Source organism: Syngnathoides biaculeatus, chromosome 5 (genome assembly GCF_019802595.1).
Source record: "Syngnathoides biaculeatus isolate LvHL_M chromosome 5, ASM1980259v1, whole genome shotgun sequence".
NCBI lineage: Eukaryota > Metazoa > Chordata > Actinopteri > Syngnathiformes > Syngnathidae > Syngnathoides > Syngnathoides biaculeatus.
Window position 1 is genome coordinate 5,705,195 of NC_084644.1, and position 13,567 is coordinate 5,718,761.

Sequence of the window (13,567 nt, forward strand, 5' to 3'; positions counted from 1 at the left end):
TCCCAACCAAATGCACGCAACTGTGTAGCGCAGGTGGTCATCAACAATTTTGAGGCTGAGGGCTACTTCGTGAGAACTGATCGTACGAAGGGCTACATGACTTGTTTACAGCTAGCTTCAGTCATAGTTCATTATGCATACTTAAAATGTTTTCGTTTTTTATTTTTTGTATGATGTGACATTACAGGTATTTTAAAAATGTAAATGACATAAGCAAGTCAGATTCAAAATTTAAAGCTGTGGTATTTTTAGAACACGCCTCACGGGCACTTTAAATTGTCCTCGCCGCGTTGGTGACCCCTGGTGTAGCAATCGCTTCATTTCAGGTAGGAGTTATTCTTTTTAGTCACAAATTGCCAAGAAGTATTTATCAGGCCAAGTTGACTCATTTGAATAAATAAACCGTCTTTTGCAGAGAGGTTTATGTGTGGCAGCGATACGCTTCCGTGTACAGGGGAGGCGACTCGCTGTCCTAAATTTTTTTTTTTTTTGCAGTCATAGTTAATGAATGTGTGCTTGTGTAAATGCAGGGGTCATTTATTTCAATATTTGTATTGGAAACAATCTGAGTGCCTCCATCACTATGTGGGATTTATTCCTGATTGAGAACAGATCCAGCAACGAAGTATTTGGATGCGTCCAAGACTTTTTCTACGCTTTGAAACTTTTCCGTGTAAATCTCGACGACTTACTCACCAGATCAATGTGTAGATCCAGTTGAGCAAGACAAGCGAAAACATCGACTTCGGCATTAAATCTGGATCCTCTGTGCCAAGTGTTTTTAATTTTTCCACGTACCTTCGTTTATTATCCTCCTAAAAATTTACCCGTATCGGACAAAACTCTGGGCGTCGTGCTATCAGACATATTTTCATGTCGTCTCCAACCGACTTAGCATTGAACGAGGCTTTGTTAGACCAGCACTTCCGGCCAGTGACGTGATTTGATGACGTAGATGAACGAGCGCTATAGAAGTGGATAAAAGTGGGAAAAAAAATTCCTCGCTAAATTCACCTGAAGCAGATGAAATACTCCCAACGATATAAAAGAAACATGAATAACATGCAATCACATTAATGTCTGCGAGCATGCCAGTTGTGATGAAAATAATGGTCGACCCATACTGGAGAGAGCTGATCGTGCTCTTCTATTCTTAGAATACATTTATGGAAATATATCCAAGCAAGAGCATACAACGTGTGTGTGATGTGTGTCGTGTTGTTTGGCCTCGAAATGTCTCAATCGTCAATTAAATGCGCTGAGCTTGCAAATCAAAGGAAAATCTGCCATAGTGAAACCTTGAGGAAATGATAATTGACTAGGCGGACTGGATATGCTAATCATAACTTCAGTGGTCTTTAATCATAAGTTGCGTAGTGACATGCTGCAATTACCCACCACCCACCTCTCTCGTGCCACTTTTTTTTTTTTAATAGGCTTAATCATGCAGTACTTCAAGATAATTTCATGGTTTTATTAGCATGCGTCTTCACCCCGAGAGAAACGCGTGCGTGACGCTTGAACCATGAATAAATTAGAACGACAACACAGGCAGGCTCGCCGTCGCTTCTCGTATGGTTGCGTAAGAATTCTTTATTATTTCAGTCCAAAATGAAAAATTGATGCTTACCTCACTGCCTGCGCGTGCGGAGATGTTTATTGGAAATGAACCAGAACCAGAAATGAAATGGAGCTTCTGCTCCCATTCAAACAAATGTTAGACACGCAAATGGCAAACTTACAGCACATAACATAATCCATATCGTTAGATGAATACATATTTTTAAAAAAAATAAATAAAATGGAACATTGGTGTGCTTTTTGTCTCTCACTGCATTGTTGTGTCCAAGTAACGAACGCATCAAAGTTGTTGTTTTTTTCTTTCAATTTGCATTCCCGTCCCCGGCAGCTTCCCCCCCCCCCCCCCACCCCGGCTTTTGGGCTCAGCCGCTAGCAAGCTGGCGCCTAATTTGGTCCGGAGGAGACAAAATGAGAAACCCAAACGTGATGCTTTGTTGCCATCTGCTGCGAGCGTGCGATTTGAGCCATTACCTGCAAAACCCTCGTTGCTCGTAGAAAATAGAGGATGATGATGATGAAATTAAAAAAAGACGGATGTATTTCGAATAGTGGTTTTAATAAATCTGACAGCAGAGACAACCATCATCACTTACTGGTGAAGGATTTCCTTCATGACAACACTGCGGAACATTGGAGAACATTTTGGGATCAAACCTAATCGCAGATGATCATATTTTATTCACATTGTGTGCTCTGATCATACTTAAATGACGGGGACATTTTTATCCGCGCTCGGTCTTCAATTTCGCATAAATCGAACTTTCGTGATCAGCATGCCTTAAAAAAACAAAACGGAAAAATTCAAGTGAAAATTGTAGAAATGCAAAATATTTGAAATCAACTACATTGATAAATCTCCCATTATTTAAAAAAAAAAAAACGTTTCATCAGTGAGGCATCAGCAGAACTGAAAGTTGAGAAAACAAAATCAGTTATTGTAAAGCATTTTCACAATATGCGCAGCTTCATTAAAATAAAAATGTAGCTGACCTTCCAGCGGTTTCCACACTCGTTGCACAGGACAAACGTTGTCATGGGCTCGTCAGCGCTGCGCGTCTGCACCTAACAACAACACGCTAGTACTCATGTACAACACAACTCCGAAAATACAGCGGACCTCATTCACTCACTCTGAGCATGCACAAATTTGTGCGTAAATCGTGGGAACGCGCATGTGACGCGGCAATTCAATCATCAATAGGTTTCTACTTGAAATTGTTCCTGCTTGTCGCACTAACGTAATTTCTTGTAATTATAATTGCTTATAAGCCACGACTTTTTTTCCACACGCTTTCAACACTGTGGTGGTTTCTGTGGTGATGCTGCTGGCGTTAGCGCTGGCGTTAGCACCGCGCTAGCGTCAGCGCCCCTCTAGTGTTAGCACCCCTCTAGCTTTAGCGCCCCGCTAGCGTTAGCACCCTGTTAGTATTAGCGCCCCGCTAGTGTTAGCGCTGGACTAGCGGCATCGCCACATCTCAGTGATTTAGGTATGTTTTGGGTTTTTTTCCGGCCATGTTAGTGCTGTTCTCCGGTTTTTTCTTTTTTTTTTTACCGGTATTTTTTTTTTTTTACCAGCACTCTTCGTGCTACCGTGTTGTTGCTATGTTAAGCTAAGCTAAGCTAAGGTAGTAAAACTTTGAAAACTGTTTCTGTGTACCATATTTCTTTGCAAATATCTCGTTTCAATGTGGGCACTCGCGGCTTTTACACAGGTGCGGCTTATGTATGTACCAAATGGTATTTCCTTTACAAATGTACTGGCTGAGTCTTATAATCGGGTGCGCTCTGTAGACCCAAAATTATGAATGTTTTTTTTTTGTTGTTTTTTTTTTTAATATTTTAGGTGATGACTTTTAGGTCTAAAGAGCCTGGATGGATTTCACGTACTCCACCACCCTCATGGGGTCTTTCTCCGAGTACCTCGGCTTCCTCCCCGCGTACGTTAGCTTCATCGAGGTCTCTACATTCTCTGTGAATAGTACGTTTCTTTCGGCTTGTCCCGTTAGGGGTCGCCACAGCGTGACATCTCAGATGAACGCTCATATTTGTTTGGCACAGTTTTGACGCCGGAGGCCCTTCCTAGTCTACGTTCTCTGTGAATGTTAGGGCGAATTGTTTTGTTTGTTTGCGTGTGAGCAGTGACCCTCATGAGGATAAGCAGGGTAAAAACGGATAGCTGAATAGGTATGTCGATCTTTGTTTGCGCCCGTATCGCCCTTCCCATTGTCCGTCACCATTTCCGTTTATGCCTTACCTGATTGTAGGTGCAATTCTTCCTTTTGCACTTCCCGCACTGCAGCAGGTCGGTGGTGGTCCCCCCGGTTTTGGCCATCTGGTGCTCCCTGATGGCCTCCTGGGTGAGGACGTTCCTCAGTTGTTTCAGCTCGTCGCTCGCCATTTCCTGCGTAGCGGTGTTTGGGACATTTTACTCTAGGATTCTAAGAAATTAGGAATGAGCGTGCCGATTCTATCGATCGTGATTTCACATTTGCGCGGGGAAAAAAAGTCCCTGCCTGACTGAAAATGCCACAGGGTAATCGTTAGGAGAACGGTTTGTACGATCCCATTGGAGTTCGTTTTGATTAGGAAAGGCGCATTTTTCATTGATGGGCCAGTTTTCAGCCTGTTTGTCATTTGGTCTCAATTACCTCAGCGCTCATAGTGGCAATGCGGCTCAAATCGATGCTTCCGGCGAGAACGTTCCTGCGCAGGCCAGGGTTCTTGGGGTCCTTCAGGTTACTGATGCGGCTCCTCACTCGGTTCTTGTATTTCATGTCGGTGGCCTTGATCTCCTGGAAGATGCGTGCCGAGGCGCCGAGTCAAGAAAAAACAAAAGGGGCCTCGTCTCGGCGGGCGCGAGTCGACGCCATCGATTTGAAGGATATGAGCTTCGATCTCTGCCGCCATGCCGTCGCAGTTTGTTCCAAAGTCTTTGTAGTCATCTGTGAGCGGAACAGAAATGCGTGCAAGCGGATTTATTTGTGGATTTCGGAATTAACCGTTTAAATGTCACATTTGGATTAAAAATCATAATAAAAATCCTCACTGTCTGTGCGCAGGGCGGCGGCCAGCATCTCGATGCACTTGTCTCGGACGGAGTCGCCGGTGGTCAGGTGTGGCGGCAGCGGGTCTCCGGCGGCTGTGAAACCAGGTGACGTGGGGCTGGTGGGGGTGGTTGGAGTTTTCGGGGCTTCGGTTTTGCCCTTTCTGGACAAAAAAAGGAGCAGGGGTTTGTTGTCGTCGCCTCTCGGGATGTGTTAGCGCGAGCATCTGCGCTAACGTTGCAGTCTGATTTATTGGGCAAACTTTGTTTTGTGGTAATGTGAGAAGAAAATGTTACATGTAAAAGTAATACAGTGCCCAATTGTTTTAGTTTATTTCAGGGTCAGGGATAAGACGAACCCTATTTCAGCAGACTGATATTTAAAAACTATTATGAACTATTGAAAAACTGTGCTGTCATATAGCCAAACAAACTGCTTTCTAATAATGTAAACTGATGTTTAAAAAGGGAAATACAGTTTGTATTAACCTTGTGGTTGATGTAAAAAAAAAAAATGTCTACACACCCCTGTTCAAAAGCCAGTTTTTGTGATGTAAAAAAAAAAAAATGATTACAAATTTCTAGTGCACAGGTGTCAAACTCAAGGGCCGGGGGCCACATGCGGCCTGTCACGTGATTTTGTTTGGCCCGCGAAGGCAAATCATGTGTATAAATTTCCATGATTTTTGTTAAAATTGAACCAAAATTTCAAACCGTCATATCAAAATTGATGACGTTGCTATAATGCAAACATTTTTGTGTTACCAAACGTGAACAGTAGTTGAAAAACCCATTACCCTTGATTGCTGATTCCAGAACTAGTTGGTAAAGTTAACGTGTAAATATGATGGGTCAATTAAAGATTTAATGGCCCTCTGACAGAAACTGTAACTACAATGTGGCCCGCAATAAAAACGGGTTTGACGCCCCTGTTCTAATGTCTCTATCTGATCTAAAACCAGCACAAGCAGAGCTGATTATACTTACCGCGATTACAGAACAAATCTTAATGCTTTCTCTACAAAGAAAGAAAATGTCAGGAAAGCCTACTAGAACAACCTAACTTTGTGGTTAATCGGATACACTTCAAATGTTGGCAAATGTTTGCTTGCTCCCACCTAATCTCACTACGAATGTGATTCTGACCATAGCAGCATCCCTTGTTAAAAGGGGGTGTCCACACTTATGCAATTATCTCAGTTGTTTATTTTTCTCCCTGATTTATTTTTTTTCAATTGAGCTGTACACTTAACCTCACTTTGAATGTGATTCTGACCATAGCAGCATCCCTTGTTATTCGGGGGTGTGCACACTTATGCAATTATCTCCGTTGTTTATTTTTCTTCCAGATTTTTTTTCTTCAATTTAGCTGTACATGTTATAGGACACATAATTGTGGGGAAAAACTTCTAAATACCTTCCATTGTGGTCAGTGGATGGCTTCCTTTGCGGCGGTCCAGGCTGGGGGGCCTTTGAGCCTTGAGACTCTCGCCTGCGACATCAAGTCGACATCGTCACCACTTCACTTTTAGCCAAAGAATCATATGTAACAAGACAAACGCCGCATGTACCTTTCAGACGTTAGCTTCTTGGCCGGAGGTGAAACGCCCCGCTTTGAGTCCGACCCCCGCCTGAGTGACGACACGCACGACAAAACGGGTTCCCGTAGGAAACAAATTTTGTAACGTTACCCGGCGCAGACCTGTCGGCTTTCGTGTCAGGCGAATGCTGTTGTTTCACTGGCTGGCTCAATTTGGAGTCAAGAGAGTTCTTCCTGAAAGACGGGGGAAAAAAAAAAAAAAAGTTTGTCGAAAGTGGATTGAAACACGCTTTGATTGGGTGATTGGGTCATGCAAAAGCTTTGTGTTGCGTTGGACCACCTCACGAATTCTCACGGTACTGCCTTTGGAAAAATTCCTCGGCGCGATATCCCAAACATTGTTTTTGATTTTTAAACTTGATTTAGTAACGAGCCGCCAATGTCAAGCACTTTTCACACGTGTGCATCGCCAACCTTTCTTTCTTGGCTTCCACCACGGCTTGTTTTTTAGCCACTTTGCTATCCAAACTGTCTTTCCTGCGAGGAAAAAAAAAAACCACAGAAAATCTTGTGGCTTGCCCGTTTCAACTCTTTAAATTAAGTATGCAAATGAAAAAAACAGAGAAAAGTGTCCACGTAATAGTTATTGTCATTATTTTTGAAAAATCTATCATTAAAAAACAAATTAATAAAACACAAAAACCAATTTTTCAAGGGCGAACCCAAACTTCATCCATCTGTCCATTTTCTTAGCCGCTTATCCTCACGAGGGTCACAGGAGGCAGGCTACACCCTGAACTGGTCGCCAGCCAATCGCAGGGCAAATCGAGACAAATAGCCGCGCTCACAAACACGCCTCGGGGCAATTTAGAGTGTCCAATTAATGTTGCAGGTTTTTGGGGATGAGTACCCGGAGAAAAGCCACGCAGGCACGGGGAGAACATGCAAACTCCACACAGGCGGCCACTTTTCTGCTCTTATTTTGCATTATTATTATTACACGACCATTTCACAAACTGCTCATCAGTGTCGGCTTTCCCTGACCTGTCTCTTTTCACGTGTTCTGATTTCTTCGGGGAGGCTATTTTAGGGTCTGCGGCGTCCTTCCTGCGGCGAGAAAAAGATCACAAAAGCTCCAAAGTATTTTCCCATCTCCGGCGCCGCGGCACGAATCCCACCTCTCCTTTCTCCCAGCCGGCGGGGGTCGCCTGGGAGCGGGCGGGGGGTGAAGATGGAGAGGCAGCGGAGGCAGAGGAGCGTTTGGGTCCGGGGGCTCGTTTCTAATAAAAAGGACAGGACAGCTTGAGCGACCGTTCGGTCGGCGTCGCAGCGAGCGCTGACGTCTTCTGACCTCGGCGGCGGGGGACGAAGGAGAAAAGGAAGCGGGGCCCACGCGGCGTTCGGGTCTTTGGGAGCGTTCCTAATGCCGACAAAACCATCAGCTTTCCCGAAAAGGAATGCGAGCGCATAAAATCGTACACACCCCGCCTGACCTCTCTTTGTCGGAGTCCAGTGAAGGGCGCTTAGCCTTGGGGGAGGTCAGCCCCGAAGCGGGAGAGCGTCCAAGCGGGGAGTCTTTGCCATCCTTCCTGAACAAATTGGGCACGTAAAGCGGGCCGCGACGCCAACGCGACGTGTGGCCGCGTGATAAAGACGCGGCCCAAGTGCATGCACGAGGAGAACCGGGCCGTCATGCGCCTCCGCTCGGGATGCTGACCTCTCTCCTTTCACGTCCGCCGACGGGCGCTTGACGGCGGGGGGCGGCGGACGCGCGGGTCGAGGAGGCGAGGGGAAGCGGGTGGGGTACAGAACGCTGCTGTCCAGAACTCCTCTCCTGAAATGGAGAGCCTCCTTCTGATCGAGGCACGAAAAGACCAGGCGATCCCCGGGTGGCAAAACTTTGCTCGACCGAGCAAAGCCAGGCCCATTTATAAAACTGGATCAATTGCGGGGCGAAATGATTCGATTCTGTAGTTTGAATGTGTGACGAGAGGCGAAGTGACCCAAGACCAGCCGTAATTTATACGCCAAGATGATGGATACTCAGACATTCTTAGCGCGGTCGTTTGATACAGCTTGTTCATAGGACCATCGTTTGCAAATGAGCCTCGTCCACGATCGGGTTCTTCTTTTGGTGACTGACGCAGCTCGACTGATCGAAGGACGGACGCGACTGAAGTTGACCGTCGAGACTAAAATTAACAGCCGGCAACTGTCGTGCGCCGCGCGTTCGCAGACGTGCCGACCCAGAATCGCGTTACTTTGTTACTTTCAGCGAACCACAAAAACATGGCGCAATTGTCAAGGGAGATGTGGGGCGAGTCACGAAGATCAGGAAAAGGGCCCAAAACAAGGCGAGATTGCGGATACTTTGAGAGTCTGTTGGCAATGATCGGTCGCCCCGTCAGACAGTGACTGTCAATTTATCCTCCTTAGCGTTAGCTTCCGATGGATTACATCTCTTGAATGAATTTGAACACGCATAAACCCCTCCGGGTGCACAATCCCAAACGCAACCGGAATATTCCGTGGTGTCACTTGCGCCGGGGTATCCCGTACACGCATCGAGAATTGCCCTACAGGGGGCCTCCTCTCACCTTTCGAAAAACGGCTTTTGCACACCTGCAGGGCGAAGCCTGCAGGTCTCCCTCGCGGGTTCTTCTGGTGCTGCGTTCATCAGCCTCTCAGTTCTGCTCTCCTCTTTGGGTTTGAAGTCACTGAACTTCCTGGTCTCCTTGAGGCGATCTTCTACGTGGTTCTGTCTTTTCTCAAGATGGTTGTTTTCGGCTTCTGTCGGATTTTTCCCTTCTTCTCCAACTTTTTCTTTGAGGTGTTTCTTACGCGGGTGCTTTTCTTTCTCTCCGAGGCCGTTTTTATTTTTGATCTGCGCAGTACGTTTTTCATTCCTGTCTCTAACGGACTGATCTGGATCGGGCACTGAATCATGTCTCTGTTTGCCGTCCAATCTCCTGTGACCGAAAAATAACAAAAAAAAAAAAGATGTTCTACTTCTTTCAAGAGGCATGTAACAATATTTCCGTGTTGTTCATGACATAACATCCGATCGTGTGTGTGATGGTGCAGTGAGGCCCAAACCGGGGCGACGGAACGTTTCGACTGCCGCCGATGCCGAGCTTAGCGACTGACCTGGGTGAGCTGTTCGGGGACGGCGCCGCTTTCCCGGACTCCGAAACGTTCTTCTTCTCCTCCTCTTCCGCCGCTTTTTCCGTTTGAGGTCGGCCGGAGTCTGCGTGTGTGTGTGTGTGTGGTGTGTGTGTGTGTGTGTGCGCCGGCGTGCCGTCAGGGGGGGGAAAAATCGTACCCGCGCGCGCGATCCGCGGCGCGGCCCGGCGGGACGTACCCAAAAGTCTTTTCCACTCCTTCACGAGGACTTTTGCCAAGGCGATGACCTCCTCGTCTGGGCAGTGCTTCCTGATGCTATTCACAGACATGCCGATCCGCGTTTCCTTAAAGCAAACATGACCTCGCGTTTGGCGCTTCCGTGGCACATTTGCCGGGTGGACAAAAGTATTAGGACGCACCTGACGCAATGATTTCCATTATTCATCTTAGAAAGATGATTCAACACTTTCAAGGAAGGGACTTTTGAGTTTGGCGTGGAAGTACTTGACCTCGTGTCCAGTGTTGTACCCGAATGAGTACAGTGAAGGAACATTCGTGAACTCGTTCATATTTCGGGCCAAGGTGAACTGAACTGAAATCATTTCTGCCCGATGAGCGTTATGCATAGATTTCCGATGACGTCACCACAGTCCAAGGATTCTCTCGTCCGCCATCTTGTGAGTCACTACCGGGAATGGACCTTTCCGAACTGTCAATCACTCGTACAATAATAGCCAATCAGATAGCCGCATTGTCTTAACATGCCCCTCTCGCCGTATTGCTGGTTGCCAGTAGCGTGCGCTTGGAAAAGTTAATGTTACGAAGAAAATGCCCCTCAGATGCGCTTGGGGAACGTACAATTCTGATGAGAGATATCCTGTTAGGCCACCAAGGGGCCCGCTTGATTCATTTTCCAACAACGCATAAAACACAGTCGACGAAGTGTCTACGATGGATTAAGGCTCGTGGACGAGTGCGCGTACAACTAAATGTGAACAATATCAAGAAACTTTCAATATGAAGTTTGTGAGGCATCAAACTTTTTTTGGATCGATCGCCAACATTTCGCTGTAACTCCGACACTGCGTCCTGCTCTGTCCAAAATCTTAATTCTGTGGAAATATCCTTGCGTGAAATAGTTGAGGCCTCTCTGTAGAATGTGGAAAAAAACATACCCCAATATTATCTGGAATCCGCGATAGAGAATCGACTTCAGGCGTGTTCTGTTCAATCACCGTTTTGGAAGCTTGTGATGGGGCGGAGCTTAAGATCGCCATCGGAAAGGTCCATTGCAAACCTATCTATTGAGAACGCGTTATTTCTTTCTGACGTCCGCGAAGGGTTTTTGAACAAAAGTTCACTTTTATACAAGAGCAGCAACTTTTGCCAGGGACTTCGGGGACAAACTCGTCTCCGCAACTGTGTACGAGACTTCGTACGTCAGGATGAACGCTGGCTGCATTTGTCGACCGATTCACATGCGTGAGGTGTGTTCGGGAACACTCTGTAAATGCGAGTGACAGTCACACTCCCAACACGTTTGAAAAAGAAGAAACATGTATAACCGCATGAGCAGAAGCAAATTCTATCTTCTCTTGCGTTTTTAAGGGCAAGGGCTCCCAATACTTTTGTCCACATACTCGCTAACGTGCAGGTACTAGCGCAAGTATGTATGTGTGTTTGTTACCTGAAGTAGTTTGAGGGTCATATTGAAACTTTTGAGCTCCTTCAGCAGGTCGATGGCGCCTTCCTGCACGTGCAAACACGTCAACATCTTTAATACAGTTGCCGTATCTTACTGCTTAATTAAAAAATATGACGCAGTATTACAGTCACATTCGAAAAATGTATGCGAGTGGTCAGTCATGCCATGCCATAAAGTTACGGGTGTGGTCCACCTGTCATGCCCGCGGATACAAAGTTGCTGGTGTGTGTTCTGTTCGTAATTGAGTGTACCCCTTTAAGAGCGGAGGGGGGCGGTGTCAGGTAAACTCGGAAGTGGAAGTAGGCTGAGCTGGAGCTTGTTAGAGACCGTCTGGTTCCGTGTCGTGACGTCAGGCTGTGGTTCACAGTGGCGCAGCTTCGACGTCTTTCGATATTTATGTATTTCTACTCGTAACAAATATTACGCGTGTGATTTTTCGTGCTCGACTGTGCAGATTTGCGAGTGGGATGGCGCGTCAAATCACAGTGACTGTTATTACTAACTACACTACTGGTACACTTGTTCCAATCTTAGTCTAACACGGTTTTGTTTTGTGGAGACCATGTTTTGTGTTTTCTCTAGATGGATCAAAGCCAACTGGCTGCCATTTTGAAATCATCTGGCGAGTCGTTTCACTCAGTTGCGACTTGGGTTTCCTTCTTGTAAGGTCTAGTTGGTAAGCGCAGCGCCACCCATTGGTCGTGATGTCACTAAGTGTGTGAACGTGTTCAAAGTAGGTTTTTACTTTTTGACAAAATGTTGAATCAAAGGAATTCAAATTTTTGGCTAAATAAAGCTACTGGAAGTTTGTCTTAACAAAGTCGGTCAGGAGAACTGTAAGATTTCTTTGTTTTCTATTTTTTTGTTTTGTGGAAGTAAAAAAAAAAACTAATTTGTTTCAGTGGGGAAAACTCCATGTTCGATGGAAAGTATTTGTTTTAGTACCGGTGTAAATTAGTTTTGATGTCACAATTTCACAGGTTGCTTGACTAAAAATACCGTAATTCCCGTCCTACGGAGCGCACCTGGTTATAAGCTTCACCCAGTACATTTGTAAAGGAAATACCATTTGGTACATACATAGGCCGCACCTGTGTAAAAGCCGCAAGTGCCCACATTGAAACATGAGATATTTACAAAGACGGTACACAGAGTTTAACGCTATTATAAGCGCTGGTAAAAATCACTGAGACATGGCAGTAACACGCTAGCGCAGAGGTAACAGGGCCGGACCGGTAGAAGTCACTTCCTCGGCAACTATATTCCACCGGTCTCACTCTTAACTTTACCCCTCGAGTGCTCCCTTGTGGCCATTAGAAAAAAACGCAGAAATTAGCCACATGGTACGTACATACGCCGCAGCCGTGTAAAAAAACGCAAGTGCCCACATTGAAACATGAGCTATTTACAAAGAAAGATGGTACACGGAGAGTTTAACGCTAACGCTGCCGTGGTAACACTAGCGCCGCCATGCTAATGCTAATGCCAACACGAGCACCGCTGCGCTAACAGAGCCGGTTTAAAAAAAAAAAAAAACAACAACATACAAATTAAAATGACGACAAAAGACACTGCAATAACACACTAGCGCAGCACTAACAAGGCCGGACCGGTAAAAGTCACTTCCTCGGCACATATATTCCATTTTTAAGGTTTTGGCCATTAGAAAAAATGCACAAATTAGCCGCATCACCGTGAAAGAAATCGCGGCTTATAGGCCGGAAATTACTGTCAATTGAAAGTAATGCAGAAGTAGCAAAACAATGATAATGTAATGTTAATTATTGCCTCCAAATAACATTTCTGAGTAATATTCATTCGAGTACATTGCCCAATACTATTTACGTCACAATGGATTTGGGTATTTTAAACACACAGCGTTATTTATCTGTTTTTATTTGCGCAATGTGATTAATTGTGTTTTGATCCTGTTTATTGATGTGTAAACATGTATATTTATTCTTTATCAAGCTCTTATTGCAAAATCCAGGCCCGTTTGCAAGCCTCGGAAACACAACTCGCAACTTGCAGGCTCCCAACTGTGCGAGAGTGCACTTAGCACCCTTCAGCCGCGGCGGCAACACTTGAACCCGGCACGCCGCGACCGCTCCCAGATCAGTTTTTGCGCCGCCACCTGTTGCCCGCGTGTTACAGGCTCCCTTGACAAGTATGCGACACACACGCACGCGCTAATGCACAACTGCGTACGGCAATTTCGTCTAAAGTCGCAGTAACGCAGCAAGGCTTGTTTACACGGTGCGGAGAGCCCACCTCCCCCTCCCCAACCCCCAAAACACACACGCACTGCACACAACGTTGCGCGCCACCTGTGGGCGTCCAGAATCGCTCACCGTGTTATTCCGAGCCACCATCTTTTCCAGCTTCCTGGCCATCCGGATGAGGTCCTCCTCCCGCGTCATGGCTAGCACGTAAATGGCCGGAACGCGCGAGGAAGAAACCGCGGCAAGCGGCGCTGGGCTGCGGCTCGGACTTTACGCACGGCGCGCTCCATTCAGACGGAGGGCGTGCCCGCGCGCGTCCTCCTCCCTCCAGTTGACCACCGCGACACATGACG

At 46.2% G+C, this 13,567-nt stretch overlaps 1 protein-coding gene and 1 long non-coding RNA gene across 8 annotated transcripts in view; one reads left to right on the forward strand and one right to left on the reverse strand.

Annotated features, from left to right (window-relative positions):
* LOC133500275 (uncharacterized) overlaps window positions 1-13,567 on the forward strand; it is a 102,357-nt gene that overhangs the window by 46,820 nt on the left and 41,970 nt on the right. For both annotated transcript variants that reach the window (XR_009794848.1, XR_009794847.1), the window contains exon 3: window positions 4,641-4,732. This is a non-coding gene — a long non-coding RNA (uncharacterized LOC133500275). The remainder of the gene's footprint in view (window positions 1-4,640; window positions 4,733-13,567) is intronic.
* tcea3 (transcription elongation factor A (SII), 3) lies at window positions 2,130-13,515 on the reverse strand. Of its 6 annotated transcripts, XM_061818758.1 has the most exons (20): window positions 13,344-13,514; window positions 10,975-11,037; window positions 9,526-9,631; window positions 9,312-9,411; window positions 8,762-9,133; window positions 7,882-7,998; window positions 7,658-7,753; window positions 7,516-7,584; window positions 7,343-7,444; window positions 7,209-7,271; window positions 6,639-6,701; window positions 6,327-6,398; window positions 6,196-6,255; window positions 6,042-6,116; window positions 4,628-4,788; window positions 4,467-4,523; window positions 4,230-4,384; window positions 3,836-3,982; window positions 2,572-2,643; window positions 2,130-2,488 (listed from the first exon to the last, which is right to left on the reverse strand). In XM_061818758.1, the coding sequence occupies exons 1-20, from the start codon at window positions 13,410-13,412 to the stop codon at window positions 2,480-2,482; spliced, it is 2,028 nt and encodes a 675-aa protein (XP_061674742.1). In that variant the 5' UTR covers window positions 13,413-13,514; the 3' UTR covers window positions 2,130-2,479. The 6 variants fall into 6 exon arrangements, with proteins under 6 accessions (XP_061674742.1, XP_061674740.1, XP_061674745.1 ...); XM_061818756.1 differs by having other exon boundaries at window positions 9,312-9,631; window positions 13,344-13,515; XM_061818761.1 differs by lacking the exon at window positions 8,762-9,133 and having other exon boundaries at window positions 9,312-9,631.